General features: G+C 37.5%; 1 protein-coding gene across 1 annotated transcript in view; it reads right to left on the bottom strand.

Moving 5' to 3' along the window:
• The window catches only part of LOC124622040 (putative helicase MOV-10), a 314,393-nt gene extending 291,429 nt beyond the window's left edge, over window positions 1-22,964 (bottom strand). Inside the window, exon 1 of the mRNA XM_047147599.1 lies at window positions 22,405-22,964. Within this exon, the coding sequence (XP_047003555.1) occupies window positions 22,405-22,444 (40 nt within the window). The 5' untranslated portion in view covers window positions 22,445-22,964. The remainder of the gene's footprint in view (window positions 1-22,404) is intronic.
• Window positions 22,965-23,202: the final 238 nt, after the last annotated feature.

Below are 23,202 nucleotides of genomic sequence, written 5' to 3'. Positions count from 1 at the left end.
TGAAGAAAATCACTTATTGATACATAACCAACACGGATTCAGAAAATATCATTCCTGTGCAATACAGTTAGTTCTTTATTCCCATGAAGTAATGAGTTCTGTCGACAAGGGGTCTCAGATCAATTCCATATTCCTAGATTTCCAGAAGGCTTTTCATTCCATGCCTCACAAGGAACTATCAATCAAATTTCGTGCATATGGAGTATCACCTCAGTTGTGTGACTGGATTCATGATTTCCTCTCAGAGAGGTCACATTTCATAGTGATGGATGGTAAATAATCAAGCAGAACAGAAGTGATATCTGGTGTTCTGCAAGGTAGTGTCATAGGCCCTCTGCTGTTCCTGATTTACATAAATGATCTAGGTGATCATCTGAGCAGCCCCCTTAGATTATTTGCAGATGACGCTGTAATTTACCGTAGAGTAAAATCATCAAACGATCAATTCCAATTACAAAATGATCTAGAGAGAGTTTCTGTATGGTGCGGAAAATGGCAATTGCCACTAAACAAAGAAAAGTGCAAGGACATCCACATGGGTACTAAAAGAAATCCGATAAATTTTGGGTATACAATAAATCGCACAAATCTAAGGGCTGTCAATTCGACTAAATACCTAGGAATTACAAACACGGGCAACGTAAATTGGAAAGACCATATAGATAATATTGTGGGAAAGGCGAAACAAAGACTGCACTTTGTTGGCAGAACACTTAGAAGATGCAACAAACCCACTAAAAAGACAGCCTACATTACACTTGTCTGTCCTCTGCTGGAATATTTCTGCACAGTACGGGATCCTTACCAGGTAGGATTGACAGAGGACATCAAAAAAGTGCAAAGAAGAGTAGCTTGTTTCATGTTATCATGCAACTGGTGTGAGAGTGTCACTGATATGATACGTGAGTTGGGGTGCCAGTCACTGAAACAAAGGCTGTTTTCTTTGCAGCGAAATCTACTTACAAAATTTCAATCACCAACTTTCTCTTCCGAATGCGAAAATATTTGTTGACACCCACCTACGTAGGGAGAAATAATCATCATATTAAAATGAGAGAAATCGGAGCTCAAACGGAAATATTTAGGTGTTCCTTTTTCACACGTGCCATTCGAGAGTGGAATGGTAGAGAAGTAGTATGAAAATGGTTCGATGAACCCTATGCCAGGCACTTAAGTGTGTATTGCAGAGTAACCATGTAGATGTAGACACCAAGGATTCAAGATCTAGGCATGTGACTGGTGACTACTGATGTTCTACCTTCAGGCACAGTCACTGCACTAAACTGAGCACGTGTAATGACCTATCAAATGCAATCTGTGAGTCTGTTATGTTGTTCAATGATCTCTCTCTTTGTGACACCACAATTGTCTTGACTTGTGGCAGCAGTCAACTGCTCCATAGGGTGCATAGCAGCTTATCCGGAACAGTTACTGTAAATGACACAAATACTGTGACAGCTTGAGATCATCTACGTCCTCTTACGCCAGTACCTCCCATATTCAATCCTCCTGTGATGATGCATCTCTCTGGATTAATCCCAGTTTAAGCTTCTTGAACAAGTTTTCCTGTGGTAGTGCAGTAATGACATCTTGAAGTTCTGCAACGAAATGGTAGTCAAGTTGGCACACAACGAGATCAAATTTCATAGAGTCAGCTGTGATTTCCGCATAGCAAAAGATTGCTTCCACTAATGTAAACTACAATAGTGGGTTCTTAGGCCTGAAGGGAGGCAAATGGACCACTAGTCTGGACACAGCTGGTTCATCCGTCATCTCATCAAGCAGTAAATTCAGCAGTGGTTTAGCCTTCTTCAGCCCATCTGACCGACCTTCAAAATAAAGTATACAGTCTTGGACTACAAATTGAGATGGATTAAAACTCTTTATTGATGAATAACTGGGTTTATTTACTAGCTCATGAAACATATTGTTACAGGAGACAAGTAGAAAATCAGGAATGATTTACCAATAACAATAATGTTCCTGAGCATAAAAAATACTATGCAAAATACAAGCTACTTATTACTACTGTAACCAGGAGTGACAGTAAGAATAGAACAACTATGCAGAACATACAAAAGCATACCAAAATTCACATAGCAAGGAGTTAACAACAGACAGAAATCATAAAAACATACACATAACACCGCACCCCTGGTGGATTGTGCAGAACAAAAAGGTGAAAAAAACACCACTGGAAAAATTTATGTACCTAAGCCATTAATACCATTGGCTACAAAAATTCCACCAAGGCACAGAATGCCATGGAGAAGGTGAGAACTAGTGCAAGTGACAGAAGTACTATACAGGTAGTATCGCTTGTTCAATAGATAACACATCAGACCGTAGTGATACCAGACACAGACAGCAGTACGTGACAAAGGAGGTGGTTTTAGAATGTGAGAAGACATAAGAAGAAATAACAAGGGAAAGTGTGAAGAAAGTTCTAAAGATGGCAGAAAGGAACAAGACTCCTGGTCCAGGAAATGACAGGATTCAATTCTTGAAATTTGGAAGTGAAAAGACAGTAGAATACTTGTGTGCATTATTTAACAAAAACAAGTTGAGGATATATACCTAAGAAATGGAAAATGTCTTTAACATATTTAAAAGGTGAACAAGATGTCTTGTTCAGAGTACAGAGGAATTAATATAATTCGCTCAGTAACAAAATTTTCTTTAGTATCCGTAAGGAAAAGATTGAAAAGAATATGAGAAATTTCTCAGAGACACAAAGTGTCTTTAGGGCTGGTAGATCATGTTTGTATAACATCCACTGTCTTAGATTAGCTGCAGAAAGGAACACAGTTACTAACAGGCACATGCACATCACATTTGTGGATTTACAAAAAGCACACAACAGCATCCTGAGATGTGAGAGCCCACCTGCCTTGAAGAGACTAAAAGTACAGGATAACTGGACCCAATATAGTTGCAAGAATATACAGAGAGACAGAGGCAAAAGTAAAAATGGGAAACAGAAATATTTACAACCACCAAAATCCTTAAACAATCCTGCAGTTTAACGTCATTACTTTTTATCATATACATAAATCAAGTGTTGGAGGCTTGGTACAAAAATGTTGGAAATGGATATGTTCGTTCAACAGATAGAATACACCCACTACATTTTGCAGATGATCAAATAATTTTCACAAACAGCAGACAAGGTGTGGAACACGTGCTGGATAAAATGCAGACAAAATACACGAGATGAAGTCTGAAGATCAATTAAAAAAAAAATAATAAAAAAAGACAGAGTAAATGTGTGCAGTAAACAAGGAGCAGATTTATTTCTCAGAGATGAAAAAATTCGAAAATGTTAGTATTTTAGATATTTAGGTTCTATTACGTCCAGTGGCGCCATCTGTGACAAAGACACTGAGACAAAGTTGTGGTGGGTGAACAAATGACCAAGTTCCAAAATGGATCGATTTGGAACTAAAGAATTAGTCATCAGACCAAAAACAGGATTCCACAGTATTACTGAGAATAAAGTTATGTCTGGTGTACAGATGTGGCCCCTTACGAATAAAATAGGGAACAAGATTGAGACAGTAGAATTAGATTTTATGGGATGTGTTCAGATCATCATTGAAGATAAGATAAAAATATCTAAATGAAAGTAACACACTCCATAATGAGCACAGTGAGGAATAAAAGTCTTCAGTGGCTTGGGCATGTTACAAAAATGAGTAATGATGGGTGGTCTAAGACAGTGCTGATGTGGGTCCTGAGAGGAACTAAAAGGGAATGGCTACCATTGTTCATTGGAATTACACTATGCTACTATAAATGATTCATTCATTTTCAAAAAGTATTACATGTACTAACATGATTGCTGCATTAATAGAACCATAAACTCATCAAGTTTGCGGTATGCCCACCAGTACGCATTACAGTGCAGCACCTTGGCAAAACGATGACAAAATGAGAAAAGAGTTTTTGTGTGTTGGAATATATGAGATGTTTATCCATTACAACACTGTGTATGCATTTACAAGGAATTATAAAAAAGAACCGCCATGTAAACAGAGTACTGTTTGTTGGTATCAATAATTGGTGACACTGATTGTCCCTAGGAACAGAAAAGTACTGCTCAACCAAATGTGCCAGATGCAACTGCAAAGACAGTGAGGAAAAGCATAGTGCACAGTCCAAAAAAAGTCAATGGTCCGTGCAAGCCAAGAACTTGGAGTATGGCAGCTAACTGTGTGTAAGATTTTGCGACAGTGGCTACATTTCAGATTATACTGCTGGCAGCTCATGCAACAATTGAAACTGAAAGATTGTGGCTGGCACCGTCAACTTTGCATCACAATACAGGAACCATTTAACGATTAATAGTTCACCTCAAAGCTGATATTCAGTGATGAAGAAACTTCAACGCAGTTGGAAAGGTTAATCGCCACAATGTGAGAGTGTCGCAGACTGACAATCCTCATGAAATTGTGGCCCATCAACAAGATTTGCCGAAGGTTAATATTTTCTGTGCAATGTCACAGACAAGGATGTATGGACTGTTTTTCTCATGTGAGATGACCATGATGGGTACCTCTTACCTTGACATGTTTCAGTTGTGGTAATTTCTACAGGTGACTGTTGACTCTAAGAATTTCATCTTACAACAAGAGGGGGCACTTCATTATTGGTGCAACGGTGTTGGTTGCTACCTGGACGATGGACTTCCACACTGCTGAGTTGGGTGTAGTGGTGAAGATTATGTGACTTGGCAACCCAGGTCACCTAACCTAACACCTTGTTACTTTTTCCTTTGGGGTCACATTAGGACTGTGCTTACACTCCCTCATGACCAACAACTGGAGCAACTCAGAGAGCACATCAGCGCTGCTGTGACGACCACTGACAGGGTACTGCTACAAAAGGTATGTAATGAATATAACTACAGCTTGTACATGTCTCATTTGACCAGAAGGGCATGTATAGAACCTTTGTAAAGTGCTAACTGCAAATTTGTTGAGTTTACAACTCTATTTATGCATCAATCCTATTCTTACATATAAGTAATGAGCTCCATTATGTATCATTGGTGTCTCAACTACCAGAGGTGGTGGACATTTCATCAGATGCCACAACTGTGTGGATGGCCAAAACCCACATATTCTTGATAATGAGCGCAATCATTCTGCCTATAGAAACCAGTATGTCATCCTGAATGGTGAATGTTCATCAGAGACAAATGATCTGACAGATAGGGTGACTAGCAATCTGCAACTGTTCACTGATGAGCACAAGAGTATGAGAAAGTGGTGTTTTTGAGTGATACAGGATGACTTACGCAGAATTTCTATTTGGTGTGATGAATGGCACCTTGCTCTAAATTTAGAAAAATCTAAGTTAATGCAGCTGAGCAGGAAAAGCAATACTGTAATGTTCAAATACAATATTAGTGGTATGCTGTTTGATGAGTCACATTGATTAAATATCTAGTGTAATGTTGCAAAGCGATATGAAATGGAACAAGCATGTACATGCGGTAATAGGGAAGGTGAATGTGCATCTACTGGGATAATTCTAGGAAAATATAGCACATCTATACATGAGTCTATGCATAGAACACTAGTATGATCTATTCTTGAGTACTGCTTGACTGTTTGGGAACCCTGCCATGTCTGATTAAAGGAGAACATCAAAGCAATCAGAGGTGTGCTACTAATTTGTTACTGGTAGGTTTGACCAACATGCAAGTATTACAGAGATGGTTTGAGAATTCAAATGGAAATCCAGGAGGAAAGACAACATTCTTTTTTCAAAACAGTATTTTGAAAATTCAGAGAACCAGCATTTGCAGCTGAATTTGGAATGGTTCTACTGGCATCTTCATACATTTCATATACGGTCTACGAAAATCAGATAAGAGACATTTTGGGCTTGGACAGAGGTATACTGCCAGTCATTTTTCCCTTGCTCCATTTGTGACTGAAACAGGAAAGGGAATTACTATAATGGTCAAGGTACCCTCCACCAGGCACATTACTTTGGCTTGTGGAGTGTGTGTGTAGATGTATATAGCTGGAAGACATTCTGTCACATTTGCCTGGATTGTCTAAAGTTTCTTTAGATTCCTTTTTGCATAGCTCCTTCTGTGGTTCCCTTGACCATCAGGCATGCTATAGACTAAAAGATGTAGGCATGTTCAATTATCTTTCTGTGAATAGTTCATTGATGTCTCCCAGCAGTTATCAGTAACAGTTTATGAACTCATATAAAAGGTCAATTTACATTCATTATGCTACATATGCATGTACAATGTTCCTTAATGTCATTGATGGCAACTTTGGTAAACTGTGTTTAATGTTCATTCATTCATTCCTCATGTTCTGTAGATCCTATCAAGTAAGAGGACCTTCAGGAATATGAAAGGGATGAAAACATGCATTAAGAAGACTAAGATATCACAGATACTTCATTGTACAGTGTATTAGCAACAGCTACATATAATCTAGAAAATTAGAAATAGAACCCTTACTCTGGAGAAAAGTTAGCTAAAAAGAAAAAAAAAGAAAAGAGAGAGAGAGCGAAGAAGAAGAAGAAGAAGAAGAAGAAGGAGAGAGAGAGAGAGAGAGAGAGAGAGAGAGAGTTACCTATAGCAGTACAGAGGCCTGTTCATAATACACTACCACTGCTCATGCTGCTATTCAATGTACACTGCTACTTCCCATGTAGCTAAGAGCACTTTCAGTCCTTTAAGCTAAATTATCAGATTAGTAGAAGTGCCTAATGAGGAATGTTTTTAATGTTCTTTTGAATCGCAGTTTCTTTCGTTCTGTTGGATAGATGCATTATGAATACACTAGCATTATCACTCGAAACCTTAGAGAATGTGGCAAAGACTACATGAAAATTATTTTGCCTTTTCTACTGTGACTGTTTAAATCCAATTCAGCAGGAAGAGGATTGCATTGTGGGCAACAAAAATCTTTACAGAGTAAATGTTCTGGGAAGTGAGTGTAGGGAATTTTGAGGCCCTTAATGAGACCGCTACAAGTTGTACATTATGGTATTATCCTACTGCAATTAAAATATGCATGTGTGAAACCACTTTAAATGAAATACGACATTCATATGTTGTGCAAGTCAGTCTCATTTGAGCCACTGGAGTGCAGCGCTGGGTGACAGATTAAAGTGATTGGCTTGTGACTACCAAGACTGTTGAGAGAAGTGAGAATGGTTAATTACAGCTTTTCATTAATTGATTTAATATTTGGCTCTTTGTTTTTATTCTTTAAGGAAGTAAACTTGAAGTAAAATTAACTTTTGAAATTGAAATGTAGTCAGCACATTTACATTGGTAAAATAACAACAAAATTATGGAAATGCAAAATATTGTTGACGATAATTAGGCAATTATTTTATGACTGTATGAATATTCAATAATGGATGACATATTGTCAGGAGAGATATTACAAATGCATTTATTGTAACAGTCTTAGTAGTTAACAGTCACACTTGATAACCAGTTTTGACCACATTTAATGATCATCTTCAGATCTAAAAATAAAATAAACATTAATAAATAACTACTTCTCCACATAAGGTAAATTGAAAACATTTACAACCAAAAAAATCTTAAAATTGCACCCATAAAAGTAACAGCTCTGTAGTACACGTATGACAACATGCCATGGAATCTAGCATTTTACAAAATGCACTTTACATCATACAGTCCCATGTGTCTTGAGTCTTGGATGGAGGGAGACATGGGGGAGCAAATGCACTGACAATATACAGTACTAAAATGTAACAAAGATGTTGTCTAAGAGATGTAATACAATTACTTCAAAACTAAGAAGTTAAGGCAATGCACCAAACACTGACATATGAAATATCTTGTTAAAATTCATAATTAAACTAAAACACTGATCTAAAATGTTGAATGCATGCAAATTCACCAAGGGGCATCTGAGATGTATTTTCTGCTTGTGAACATTGGGCTCAGTCTTCCTGCAGCCTGGCTGGCACATAGTGAGCTGCTAAGGTAATATTCTGCCAAACTGGGTTATACCAAAGCTGGAGAGTTGCTGCTGACCAAACTGTTGGAGTATGTTGTCAAAATTCTCTAAGTATTTCCAATTCTTGAAGTCACAATGGAAACAGAGTATTGTATCTGAGTTTTTCCTGTTATGTCCGCATATTTAGAGTTCTTCCAAGATTTTAAAAAATGTCCCTTGGGCACTGCGTTAAGATTTCAACCTGTGTCACTATTGGTCCTATTGAATGCTTGATTTCAGTTGGTTGACTTCAAAATGCTGTCCCATTGTTTCACAGTGAAGCATATTCTTTGACTCATGCCTCAAAAGTTCTACCAGTCTGACCAACATGTTGTTTATGACAGTCATTGTAGTCAATCTTGTACACACCCGATGCTCTAAATTTACAACTTGATTTATTTGTACCGTGTTTTCATTTAAAACAAATTGTTTCATTTGTGCACATGCCTATTCTTAACTCAACTTTCTGAAACTCTTGCAATGTTGTATCTGACACCCTTCCTCTACATTCTATAGCCATGTGAATAGATTTTTGCACTTGGTATTCATTAGTTAACGTAATAGTAACCGTTTTCAGTGTGTGCATTACTTTAAGTTGTGGAAACCTTTTAGTAGCTATTTCAGCTGTACAAATGTTAGTTATAGTGACTGGCTTAAGAATAGCTATTTCATTTTAGACTGGCTTAGGATTGGCTATTTCATTTTCTTATCCTGTTCACTTGATGGTAGCTTAAGCAACCTGTTACTTAAGGAAAGAAAATACACCATTTTGTATACAGTTGGTTGTCATGATGTAGAGGCTGTAATGAGATTTTCGCAAGTGGGTTTCTTGTAAATGCTGAATTTGTGTCTACACCCTTCTTTAGTGGCAGATGTATTACCATTTTACATCAGTGTTCAACAGTAAGTTTGGCTTTGGGGTTGAAAGAGTACTCAGCTTTACGATACAGAAAACTGGGTTAAAAAAAAGCTTTTGCACAGGTGAAACTCTTTGTTTTAAATTATAATGTGAAACAAATAAGTCAAGCAGTAAATTTAGTGCATTGGGTATGTTCAAGATTAACTACAATCCCTGTCATGAACAGTATCTTGGCAAGATGGGTAGGACTTTTGAGGCCGATTTGTATAATAGACTTCAGTATGAAATAATGTGACAGCATTTTGAGATCATCCAACTGAAACTAAACATTCGGTACGACAAGCAGTTTGTAAAGGGACACCCTCCTCTAGCATTACTTTTCCTCAAGAGAAGTAATCGATACCAAAAATATTTTTTTGAATTTTGAATAGGTTAACAATATCTCAGCTATTTTTCTAAAAGAACTACATATGATTTTGTACACAATGTGTTATAATTCAAGCTAAAATCTGTAAAAAGAAATTGCTTTATTTTCTTTATTACAATCGATATGTACTATCTCAGAATGTACAGTTGAAATTATTTTCTTTTAGAAACATTTGAAATTACAAAATATTTGGCACACTTAAAATTTCTGTTATTATTTACGCAATTTGGCACTATTTATTATGTTAATTTCTGGATTCATTTATAAGATGATAACATAAGTTAATAGAAACTCATTTGTCAAGAAAATTTGAAAACCGTATGGAATATTGTTGGTACCGCAGAGTGAAGTAGCAGTTGGCATGCATCTGATGTGATTGAGCATGTTTTTATTTTTGGAAAGAAGAATGTAAATTTTCAGCTTTGCTGCCGTGGAAACTGTAAAGACAGTGTGTTATAGAAAAATGTGAGAGAACAAAATTTTGAGTAAAACAAAATATACATCGCAGGCTCACTTCAAATTTATTACGTCAGTTGGATCCATGAGAATCTATAATATCACAAATTTCAGCTTCAAGAATCAGCCCCTAGACGTGAAGAACTGGAGCGAACTAAGAGAAAAGGAGATAAGTAAAACGTTTATTGTAAATCTTACTCCTCTTGAAGCTTATTAAAAGGGTTAACCAGAAAAACAGGACATTCAACAAATGATGAGAGGGAGGGAAAGACTACAAGGGACACAGCATGAAATGTTAAACACCGTGCCTTATGCGACATTTTTTGAACATTTTGGAAGAACTTGAAATTTGTGGACATAACCTGAAAGAACCACAAAAATACACTATTTCCTTTATAACTTCAATAATTTTGACATGCTCTGAAAGCTTGGTTCGCAGCAACTCTCCAGCTTTGCTACAAGCCCAATTGGCAGAAGATTACCTTAGCAGCCCGTCGCACTTGCTGGCTGAGTGGCAGCTTTGCTGCAGGCAGAGTGACTCCAATGTGCACAAGCAGCAAACACACCGCACTCAACATTTTAGAGCAATAGCTTAGTTTTTAATTAGGAGTTTTAACAAGATGTTTTATGTATTAATGTTTGATGCATTATCTAAATTGCTTCTTAGTTTTAAATTAATTGTATTACATCCTTTAGATGATATCTTTGTTACATTTTAATACCATACAGTGTCAGTGCTTTTCCTCTCCCCCTCCCATCTTCCTCCCTCTCCCACCCATCATCCATGACACATGGGTCTGTAAGATGTAAAATGTTAGATGCAATGGGATGTCATCACAAGTATACTGGAGAGCTGTTGCTTTTATTTTATGTCTTATGGTTTGACTATGTTCTTTCTAAAGAACTTTTTCACAACTCATGATTAACCAGGTACAATTTAAGAATTTTTAATTTTTAAATATTTTCAGTCCATGTTATCTATAAAAAGGTATTTATTGATGTTTATTTTATTTTTAGATCTGAAGACAATCATTAAATGTGATCAACACTAGTCATCAAGTGTGGCTATTTGCAAAATTAGTTACAGTGAGTATGAAGGAATACTTGTTTGGTTTGGACTGACAGAAGTTGGTTTTCAGTTTGGAGTACCAAATAGTTCAGCGGAATTCTTTCATCACCAAATGCCACATATTCCATTACACATTTTTCAAGAAGGGAGAAGAAAACTGATGTAGCAACTGCCACCCAAACCCCCTCCTAACAACTTTTTCCAAAAAACCTAGGAAAATGGATTTCAGGAAAATTGTTAATCACCTCAACAGCCACAATGTTCTCAGTCAATGTCAATTTGGTTTCTGGCAAGTTCCATCAGCCAAATTCCGCATTCTCTTAACAGCAGCTTAGCTGCATTCGGAATCCTATGTGACCTATCAAAAGTTTTCAACTATGCCAACCATGAAATTCTGCAAAATAAAACAGAATTCTATGGCTTAAGCAGAATAGTGGGAATGTCGCTTACATCTTAACAAACAGACAGGAAGCAGCATTTAAGGTTTACAGACAGTAATGGAACTCCAGCTCCCTCAAAACGGGGCACAGCCACACTGGTCTGCAACATGGATCAGTGCTTGTGACCTTGCTGTTTCTTATATTTACAAATGACCTCCTCTATTCTGCCCATTACAGTAAGCAAGTTCACCGTCTTTTAAAATGATACTTCTCTCTTAGTAAAACATAAGGGAAAAACCTGGAAACCACTGCTAAACAGTGCATTTGACAATATACTCAACTGGTTTAGCTGTTTTGGATTCTCTGAATGTCTAAAAAAACTCATTTTGTAGCATTTCATGTGACGCAGAAAAAATTGTGAAGATATAAATACAGCAAATGGACTCTGCTTAAGTTCTTAGTGTATATATTAATAGCAAATTAAATTGGTCCTGCCAAGGTCCTATATCTGGAAAAAAGATTTCATCCTGGAAGTTTTGCCTTATGCACACACATAAGGATATTTCCATTTATTGTTGTATTACAGCATCATATTTTAGAGTAATCGCCCCTGGCCAAATAAAAAAATAAAATTAAACTAAGAAAAACTCGTTTACAAAGGAATGTTACACATTAAGAGTGGTGTTCATTCAAAAACACTAGTGCACAAATTGTTTTGGAAATTACAACTTTTCACAAAGACATTTCAGTATATTTTCTACATTGTATGTCTTATTAACAAAACTACTCTCTTTTAAAAACCATTGCTGTAATGCATATCATGGCTACAACACATATAGTCAAAACAGGACAAACTTTGCTCTTGGGCAGAAGGGAGTTAATTCCTCAAGCAGGGAAGTTTTCAGTGCTCTTCCTATAGGCATCAAAAGTATTGCTCTCAAAACATCAAAATTTAAGAGCAAACTGAAAGAATACCTGCTGCAAAATTAATTCTACTCAATCTAGCAACCGTTTCATGTGTTTAGAACCTCCTGCGACTATATTGTCTATCTGAGTGCTGAGTTGTAGAAGCTAACAATGTGTAAGAAAACTGAGTCACCTGCTGACTGTGAGACAATTGAATTTCCACTTGCTTCAAGGGCAGATTTGTACACCATTGTTTTAAAGAAAACAAATTACAGAAAGCTGTGTTCTCAGTGGATTCCAAAACTGCTTCCAGGTGATCATAAAACAAAAGACTGGGTGGTGCTTTATCATTTTTGACTCCACAAAATCAGGTAGAAGGTGAATTTTTGGACCAAACAGTTAGTTATAAAAGATGAGACTTGGGTGTCTCACATGACTCCTGAGACCAAGCAACAATTAATGGAATGGCGATACACATTGTCACCACACTAAGTAAAATACAAACAGACACCCTTAGCATGAAAAATCACAGCAACTGTATTTGTTACAAAAGAAGGATTTTGTTATTGGTTTTGTTGCTGAGAGGCAAAACAATCAGTTTTGATGTTTACTGTGTCACTCTGAAAAAACTCATGCCTGTCACACAAAACAATCAGTGTGGCATGCTGTGTTCCACTGTCATGTTGCTCCATGACAGTGCAAGGCCACAAACACAAGGTCTAATTACATTTTTTGATTGTGATCAACTGGATCATCCACCTTACAGCCCAGATGCTGCACCCAGTGATTTTCACTTGCTCTGATACTTAAAACGAGTTTCTTGGTGCTTTATGGTTAATGGGCATCACATTGGATAACATTGCAAAAGGTACACAATATTTCAACAAGACAGCTGTTCTTCATCTTCATGTGCTTACTGACATGTTGCTGCTGTGCTCACCAATATATGCACTGGCTCATCAGAAATGCGCAAGAGCCAAGGGATGCGGCTGTAGCATCATCACAGACGAATCATTAAGCTCTTTCAAGCAACTGCCAGCATCTTCTTCCATTTCTAGCTATTTGGAGTGCAGCTGTTTGGTGTATAAGTAGTACAAGCACAGCCAGACTTCACCAAAAAAAAAAATTACTGGCACTTCCAAGCTGCCTGATTTGCGCGTATGCAATTTGAGTGGTTGTGATTTTCATGTGACTATGTTTTGTTTGTAGGGGTTTGTTCAATCTTTTGGAAGCTGTTGCAGTCCCCATGTTTGATTACTTCATGTTTACACTGTTAATTGCAATTATTCCTATAAATCACTTTTACTTGTAGGAGTGCAAAAGAACTGCAACTGGCTGAAACAAGAAACTTGCAACTGCCATTTATTCCAGATGTCCAGTAAATCAGAATCAGATTTTCTGTCAAGTAACAAGGAGTTGTAACTGTTACACCATACCAAAATACAAAAGAATGGAAAGTATTTTGAGGAATAGATGTCAAGTACAGTGATACTGAATTTATGGAACATTTTCATGTGTGGCAGAGGGGTTAAGTGTAAAATTCACCCATTAGAAGTATCAGTTGGGGGGAAATGGGAAATGGCTTCCACTAAAGAATATTCTGATCTTTTTGTGGTTCGCTGGCCACAAATTGCCAAGTTTTAGAGATGTGGCAGACTGATTTAACATCTGTATTGATTCTTTGCACCATCTTACAGAAAGAGTGACTTACTTTATTACTGGTTTAGGAGTCAATGTTACAAAGTGGATGTCTGCTAACGAAAGGGCACAAATTGAAGCAAATTCCCAGGGAAATACAATTCCTAGCATGACTGGGGCAATCGACAGGACACACATTAGAATAGAGATTCCTCCAACATATCCCTAGTTGTGTATAACTGGAAAAATTGTTTTTCCTTGCAACTTCAAATACTCTGTGATCTCAACAGACAGATTCTGGACTTACTGGCTATCCAGCTTCTGTCTATGATGGGAAAGTTTTTTCAGGACATAAACACTTTACCAAACCTGTGACGAAAAGTGCAGGGAATTTCATGGGGGTGACAATGCCTACCTCTGCACTAGGACTTTATTGGCCACATTTAGAAATACAGTATTTTTCAATATAGTTCAAAATGATTTTAACATGGCACTCTCAAGAAACGTATCAGCTGTTGATCTACCAATATTCACAGGAATCCAACCAGTAATGAGGCAGGAAGCATTTAAGTGGAGCAAACACCAAACATGGGTTTCTACATTATCAAACCTCTGCAGGTGCAGTATTACTTTTTTTTGGCACTTGAAAGTAGCTTTCTGGCAGCTGCTTAAGCAAACCTATAGATGACTTTTAACATCCAGAGGCTCCTGTGGAGCAACAGACCATGGACTTTGCATGCATGATGTGGGAAAAGTGTGGCCACAAATTGTGATCTATAGCACATGCAGTCTGTGTGATGGTCCCCTGTTTAAGTGCCCTAACTTCAATTCCCTGTCTGTGTTGAATCATTGGATTCACTCCATGTTCACTCCATCTGCAGCCAAAGATGCCGTAATACCATCAATACAGATTTCCATGCCTTGCTGAGTTTAAATCCAGTGTCTCCATTAATCAGGTTGTTAGTGGTATGTATTTCAACTGCTTCTTTAATGACGAAGTCCCAGTAATGGAGGCAGCCAAGAGGATGTCTGTCTCTCCGCACTTCATGCTACGCCCCTTGTCAATGCAATGTTCAGCAGACTTTTTCTGGCCAACCGCTAATCTGGTGTGATGTCTGATCTGGCCAATGTACAATTTTCCACATTGGCATGAGATTTTATATATTCCTGGCCTCCTTAGACCTAGGATTTCTTTTATCAGAACCCAGTACCACTTGTACTAACATTGGAGGGTTAAGATACATGTTTCTTGAATAGTGTGCTGATCTTCATATGGTAGAAAAACAAGCCTGTGGAGTTCTCCATTTCTTTTGACTGTTCTTGTATTTCAGTGCGTGCTGGCTGAAGTGCATTTCTACATTGCTTATAAAAGTACCAGTTCCAAACAAACACAGAGCAAAGGTTGCTAAGTCTGCTGATAAGCCCTCTCAATCTGAAGTAACTGTAGTCCCATGAACAAGAATCTATAGTACACCACCATGCTGAGACACGTTGGTGGCAGATTGTAGCTTGTGCATATAGATCAGTGTGAATAGGTTTACAAAATGCACTGTTACTCAATGAATCATCTTCTTTTCTATGGGCCAAGACGTGTAAAAGCCAAAGGTCTTGATCTTTCTCCACTTTCATGGTGAGGCAAATGCTTTTAAGTTAAGGTGTTCCAGAAATGAAGGACGTGTTGCTGTCCCATGCGGCCACACAATAAAAGGTGTCATCCACAAATCTCCAGAAACATTTAGGATTCAAAACTGCTGACTGAAGTGCTTTGTCCTCAAAGTCTTCCACAAAAAAAAGTTGTTGCTATGGGAGACAAAGGGCTACCCATAGTAACTCCATCAGTTTGGTCAAAACATTGTTCATTAAATAAATTGTAAGTTGAGATAAGCACATGTTTGAAAAGCTTATCTCTGATGAGTTTTAGTGAATCCACCAGTGGTACTCATGTGAACAGAGACCACATTGTAACTCACTAATATGTTGGTTGGTACAAGATGCAAATTCTTCAGTCATTGTATAAAATCTCCTGCATTTCAAATAGGATATTCACATTTTCCTTCTAAAAGGCTCAGAAGAGTAGCCAAATGTTTTGCTAGGTAATATGTTGGGCCCCAATATTGCCCACAATTGAGTGAAGCACAACCCCTTCCGTATGTAGCTTAGGCAGACCATAAAGTCATGGTGGAACTGGTACTTCTACTCTTTTTCAGATGTTCATGAAACTAGCTGGATATGAGAAGGGCGGATATCTTCCTTTGTACTGCAGCTGTTGGATTGTTCTGGTGACAAATATATGCCAAGTCCTGCAGTAAATCCACCATATTGACAAAGTATGATGTTGCAAGCAGAAGAACAGTAACATTTCTCTTGCTAGCACGTAAAATTACTATTTCTGTGTCTTCTGTCGTGGGACAGAATGCTTTTCTTTCTTCAGTGGTTGTGTTCTGCTTGGATGTGGGCACCCTTGTTACAGCCCTGCAAATCTCCCACCTTATTTGTTCAGCAATGTCACTGGCAAGTTTCAAGGCATCTTGCTCAATGGCACAGATAAAATCCTTGATCGGTGAAGTCTTTGGAGTGAGTGCAAAATTTAGTCCCTTTTCCAACATCAACATTGTTGTGTCACTCAGTGGGATAGTTTATCTTCTTGTGATGACTGGTGTGTAAGACAATGGAACTTTGCAGTTTGGTGTGCTTGAGCCTGCTGCTATGTCCAGCCGAAAAGTGACCACATAGCTCTGTCCAGCCAGCCCCAGGAATCAGCTGAGAGATGTGAAGAGATATTCAGATTAAGTGAAAGCAAGCTCCTGGCGAAACTGTCAAATTCTCACATTACATAAGGGATTATTTCTCTAACCAATGCTCTGGTGGTTCGTTGTTTAATTCTCTTCGTGGCTGTAGGCTCCATATAATGAGTAAACTTTGCAAATGTCATAATAGTTTGCTAGTCCCAACATCTCAATAAAATTGCAAGAGAGCACAACAGTCTGTTTCTTTTGTTACAGACTTTATAGAACTCATGTATTCTGCTGATCAGTCCCTTCCCGTAGACGTACCCCAGGTGTTGTTTGGAACTTCCCCATTGTAATAACTGCTTCAGGGATTGAAGGGTGTTGAATCGGTTAATGTCATGACAACATCACAAAATTTCAATGAGACATGTGCTTAATAACATCTTGCTCACGAATATGAGAAGCGTTTGAAAACCCCGTGCAAAGTCCGAGAGATAGCACCACCAGCACATATCGAGGTCATGTTTAGTTAGTAGCATCTTTGAAAAGAACGCACACAAAGTTTCACCCATATTGGTCTATTTCTTTTTGTTTGGAATTCCTGTGAATCAAGGAACTCGAGTGACTGTCAAAAAAGAGTCGAAAAAGAATTTCGTGTGGTGATTAAACACGCCTCAGGAGGCTAAAGAGAAGCTTGATAAACATTACGGTGACTCTGCACCTTCGATTAGAACAGTTTATAAGTGGTTTCAAAATTTTTGGATTGGCCATAGGGGCACAAGTGATGCTGAATGTTCTGGACGCCCTGTAAAGGTTGTGACTCCAGAAATCATTGATAAAATCCATGATATAGTGACAGAAGAAGTAAGGTGGGTGAGATTGCTAGTGCTGTGGGCATCTCGAATGAACGGGTACATAATATTTTGCATAAACATTTGGACATGAGAAAGCTATCCGCAAGATGGGTTCTGCAATTGCTCATGCTTGACCAAAAACGGAATCGTGAAGTGTTGCAAGTATTGTTTGCAGCTGTTCAAGAAGAATCCGCAAGACTTTAAGCATCGTTTCGTCACTGTGGACGAAACATGGATACATTACTATACTCCTGAGACCAAACAACAACCTAAACAATGGATTACCAAGGGAGAATCTGCACCAAAAAAGGCAAAGACCATTCCTTCGGTCGGAAAGGTTATGGCGACTGTGTTTCAGGATTCGCAAGGGATAATCCTCATCAACTATCTAGAAAATGGTAAAACTATTACAGGTGCATATTATTCATCGTTACTGGACCGTTTGAAAACCGAGCTGCAAGAGAAACGCCAGCGATTGGACTGCAAAAAAGTCCTTTTCCATCACAACAATGGACAATGCACCAGCACACACCTCAGCAGTTGTGGTCACAAAATTAATGGATATAGGATTCCAACTCGTTTCACATCACCCCCTATTCTCCAGACTTGGCTCCCTTGGACTACTATTTGTTTCCCAATTTGAAGAAATGGCTGGCAGGACAAAGATTTTATTCAAATGAGGAGGTGATTGCAGCAACTAATAGCTATTTTGCAGACTTGGGCAAATCCTATTATTCGGAAGGGATCAACAAATTAGAAATTGGACTAAATCTATAAGTCTAAAAGGAGACTACGTCGAAAAATAAAAAAGGTTTACCACAAACACGTAAGTAGTTTTTATTTTTGCACGGACTTTTCAAATGCCCCTCGTATGTGTGCTGGCTCGCTTGACAAGCTTAGGTGCCAAGGGGTGGGGCTACAGTATCATTGTACATGAATCATACAGGACTTACAACATTAAGTGCCTCCTGCAGAGGAATGGGACATGGTCTTTGCATGTGTGATGAGGTAAAAATGCGGCTGCAAATTGTGGCCCAGCAGGCACTCAGGCAGTGTGTTGGCACCCAGTTTGAGTGTCCAGAGTTTGATTCCCCAACTGTCTTAACTCATTGGGTTAATTCATCTGTGACCTGCAATCCAATTTCTATTTCTTGGTGTTCAACAGTGCAACAATGATAAAGTGTAAACTGTGGTCATGGATGGGGCTTTCTGATAGGTGACATTGGAATCCCAAGGTTAGCTGAGCTGTACAACAAATGTTTGAATGGAAATTACGTAAAAAAGTAGATAAAAATATGTTCAATACATTTAATAAGGAGAAAAATATATTTTGATATTTACAGTATTTTTCTTCTTATTAAAAAACAGACCTTATTTCAAAAATACACCTCATGCAGAATGACTGTCTCTTAGTGTATGAGTACACATTCATTCTGATGCCTTGTTGTATTAGGTACCTTACTTATTTGAATGTATTATAATGTAACCACAAGTATGCCCATTGTCACGAATCAGCCATATTGTACATTACTGTGTCCATTATTGTAAATTATATGAAGCTGATGAATACAAAAATAGAAAAAACAGTGGCTCCATTTCTTAACAACTCTAATGCTATTGAGATCAACCAAACTTGCAATAAAATAATACAAAAATAAAATAAAATCTACTTTATACAATATTCTCATTATTCATTCCTGCTGAATAAATCCTTCATTTACTACTGTCCACTTCAGGTTGTAACTGGTTTTCTTCAGCTATCTGAAACTTAATAATGCGTAATTGTTAAGATTCATTCCAAAACCACCGGCCGTCATTCAATAGCAGTTCTATTCAACCATCTTCTGAAGTGTTTGGCAAAGTTGAATTTGGACCTTTCATTAGTATGTTTGTATTGGAAAGAGTTTTTGAGCTATCATTTTAAAGCCATTACATGTAATTTGTGTATATTAAAATAATAGTCACTTGCAGAGAGGATGTACTTAATAATTCATTTCAGTAACTGTTAGTCACATGTCCCATATTTTCTCACTTTCCGGGTGTTTCACTTGTGTTCATTAATAAAGAAGAAGAAAATGATATATTCATTGATGAAAAAGGATTTGAAGAAGTTACCTCTATAAAATGTTTGGGAACTGTATCTGACAATAAGCTCCAATGGAGAGAACATATAAATAATTCAGTTGCAAATTGAGCACCATAATATTTATTATGTAACACTTTGTGCATTCTGCTAACAAAAAATTTCTATTTTAAGTGTACAATGCTCTATTTAAAGTATACTTACAGTATGGAAATACTGTTTTGGGGAAACTCGAGTGGTAACAATAAAAAAAATATAAAAATATATTTTGTACAGCAAAGAAAGCCCACTGGGAGCATTTTAGATTTAAAAAATTAGACTCACACAGAACTGCCTTCAATAATCTAAAAATATTTACTTTTCCATCCATGTACATATACAAAACAATAATTTATCTATGGCAGCAAATCACTAGTAAGAAATATAGTTGTTCATATGAAAGAAATATAGTTGTTCATTCATATGCTGAAAAAAGTTCTTGATACTCATGTGTACAGCTAGTAAAGCATCTTCATATGAGTCTACAGGACACTACAAGTGAAACAATGTTTCAAATCTTAAAAAGGATTAGACCTTACATAATGGAAAAAGATTTTTTTAATGTAGAAGCATATATGTGTACAGAATGGGGAATACTATATTATTTGTGTGTATGTACTATAATCAGTTGAAAATATTGTAATATACTGTATGTAAAAACTTGTAGTATGTTACTTTTTATTGTAATACGTAAGCTAAACATTATAAGTACATACTCTGTACATAATGTAATTACATAGGACCAAATATTCAAGAAATCAGTTTCACTTATAGTATATCAAATACATTTTATTCCAACTCTTAATATGGGTTGAGCTGTTCTATGGGCAGCAAATGAATCTATGCTAATTTTATAGAATTCATGTTCATTTACACATACGTTCAAGTTAATACTGGTAATGAATTATATTATGATGACAAGAAGTTGTGCTTGTGAAATCTATTACCGTCACAAGAAAACGGTCAGTATTCTTCATGTGGCTTCATAGATTTCACAAATTTATAACATTATAGTAGAATATCCATACCATACTGCCGTGGGCAGTGCTATTAATATTAATAGAAGGCAGTATGAGAACATGGGCTCCCTCATTAGAGATGATGAGTTCTCTTCTCTATCAGTGTTCATGCAATGAGAAATATTATCACTAAATAATATCTTCAGATCATAGGATGTAGGGTACACATGAAATCTAATTTGTTTCCCGTCTAAACTGTACATTATGGAAACCTATGTATCAGCAACTAAACTTAAAAGTAATAGGTTTGGCAAGCCTATTAGCACCCACCAAGATTGTTCAAATAAAGACAATCTCCCGGAAGTCTAAAATATTCAGATTCTTTATTCTGGTACTAGTGTGGTGCAAGTACATGAAATAGACATCTTAAGTATTTACACTTACCTCAACAACATTAAAATTTACAAAACTATGTATTCAAAGTTATGCTCATATTGGGAACTAATAAGAATTCTTTTAATCAATAAAATTTGTTTTCTAACAAAGAGATAGATGCAGCTTTGACCCAAACAGTTTGACTGGCATACTCCCTACATATTTAGAAAATTACAACTGTGTTAGGTAGTTCAACAATTATGTAATCAGCACTATTAAAATATATAAACTAATTACTCCTAAAATCTTATATTTCATGAATAATGGCCAATAACGTGTTTTGTTATCTGCCCCTGCTCTAATTCTCTAATTCCTTCTTCTGAATTACAAGAACATATCTGACTTTTACGCTGTTTCCCTGGGGTGTCAATACACAAATCAAAATAATGCAAAACATGCTATTCTTGCATATTCTGGGTCTGTATTATTTCATATAGATCATTTACATTAAACTAAGATGCTGATTCCAGATATTGTTTACAACGTCCCCCAGGAAGAAAAGTTGTAAATCTGGGAAGGGCGTCCATACGATAGTCTGCGGTAGGGGGGGGGGGGGGGGGGGGGCAGACCTGGGAGTATCGGGTATTTTTAATATTTTGAAGACGCATGGTGACTTGCACATAGCCCTAAAAAAGTTCCAGTTTCGACCGTGTTAAAAGTCTGCATAATACCGACTTTTAAATCATTTTCTCGAAAGAAAAACACCTATCTACACTGTATTGTATTTTTTTGCTTTCCCTGAGAATTAAAGGATTGGATGGGGCGCGGAGGGGCTTTGCTCACGGATATGGGCGCCCTTGACATCTACATAACACATGTACGTAGATCTTTACATCAATGTTTTCTTACGAGGTTTTTGATTGTACAAGGAATAGAAGTGGTCTACTCCTGTGGCATTTCATGCTGACTTTCAAGTGGCTGCGATGGTTAACCTTTGGAATAAACATCCCACTTTCTTTAATAATAATTCGATGTCTTTCAGTGGTTTCTGATTAACAGGCCTAGTTTACACGTACTTTACACTGGTACGTGGTTGTAGGATATGTATAGAACACCATTAAGTATGTTAATCTAATGGATAAGGGTACCGGTACGCTACTAAGCTGAAGTTTTCATTTGAACATAAATTCTTCAGGCATCGCCCCAATTATGCAGTGCTGAACCTAATTGTAGGTTAATGTGGACTTCAAACCTAGGTGGTATTCGGCATTTTACATCTACATAAGTGAAAGTCATGGTATAGAAACAAAAGCGAAAGAAAAAAAATTTGGATCCCGCCGGGCTTGAACCTTCAACCTTTGCCTCACTGGTGCATCGCTCTACCACTACACCAAAGAACAACTCCTGCTCAGCAGTTCCTGAACTACTCTTATCGCAGTCTGAAGCTAACAACCTAAATTTACATCTATATACCTAAGAGGAACTAAGAGATCTAATGCAATGATGAAATAGGTTAATCAAAATCAAGCAGTTGATTACCAGCAGCGTATAGATAATAGCACATGAATTACACAACATATCAAGTTCATAGAAGAAATTAGACAATTTTTTTACTCACATTGCTGAGGATATACCACAGCATTTCCCTTGTCCGTCATCGTTGCACGGAGTATCACCAGGGGAATCACCTGAAACGCGTCGCCAGTGTTTCCAAAAGTTTATAATTAAAGAATCAACGTACATGGAGATTCTTCACGTACTGTATCCATAAACAACGGCGTAGTGTTCGGCTCTTTAATACACGTGCCTCTTGAACGTTTTCAACGCTAAATAACGAGACGCAAGGTGAACTGCTACTGAAAGGCGCTTAGCATGCAAGTAAACATGTTTCCCAACAAGACACGCTCTTCCCTGTACCGTCAGCTTACGCCATTGAAATAACTCACTTTTCTCCAACGTAGTCTACAATATTCTCACTTTAACTATCTTCTGCTCTGAGCATAGCATTAAATCATTTCACATATTTTCCAACTGTCGATTGTGTGCCTTTGATAAACGCCCTCATACTTCACATCAACAGCAACACTGCATACAAGACGATGAGTTATTAAATAGTCAGCATGTACTTCTTGCCTCACGTATCATCAACTACAGTGAATGCCTCGTCAGCTTTGCCGTCGCGTGACGTCATGCCACGTGCTACCACTATCCAACCAGCGCCGGCTTACAGGATTGTGAGGTTGAGTTAGGGGATTCCCACGTGCGAACTAGTTACCTGTTTACTATCCCCGCCCCCTTGCTCCCATCAACCGTTAGAAATAAATATCAGTTGTGGAGGATGCAAATAAAGCAGTATTTCGAACAAACGAACAATTTGGAGCGCTTAAGGTGAAGTTGTTACGGCTACACGAGTATG

Source organism: Schistocerca americana, chromosome 7, assembly GCF_021461395.2.
Source record: "Schistocerca americana isolate TAMUIC-IGC-003095 chromosome 7, iqSchAmer2.1, whole genome shotgun sequence".
In the NCBI taxonomy this organism is placed as follows: domain Eukaryota; kingdom Metazoa; phylum Arthropoda; class Insecta; order Orthoptera; family Acrididae; genus Schistocerca; species Schistocerca americana.
Note: the sequence above shows the minus strand (reverse complement) of the source record. Positions and strands in the feature narration are given on the sequence as shown.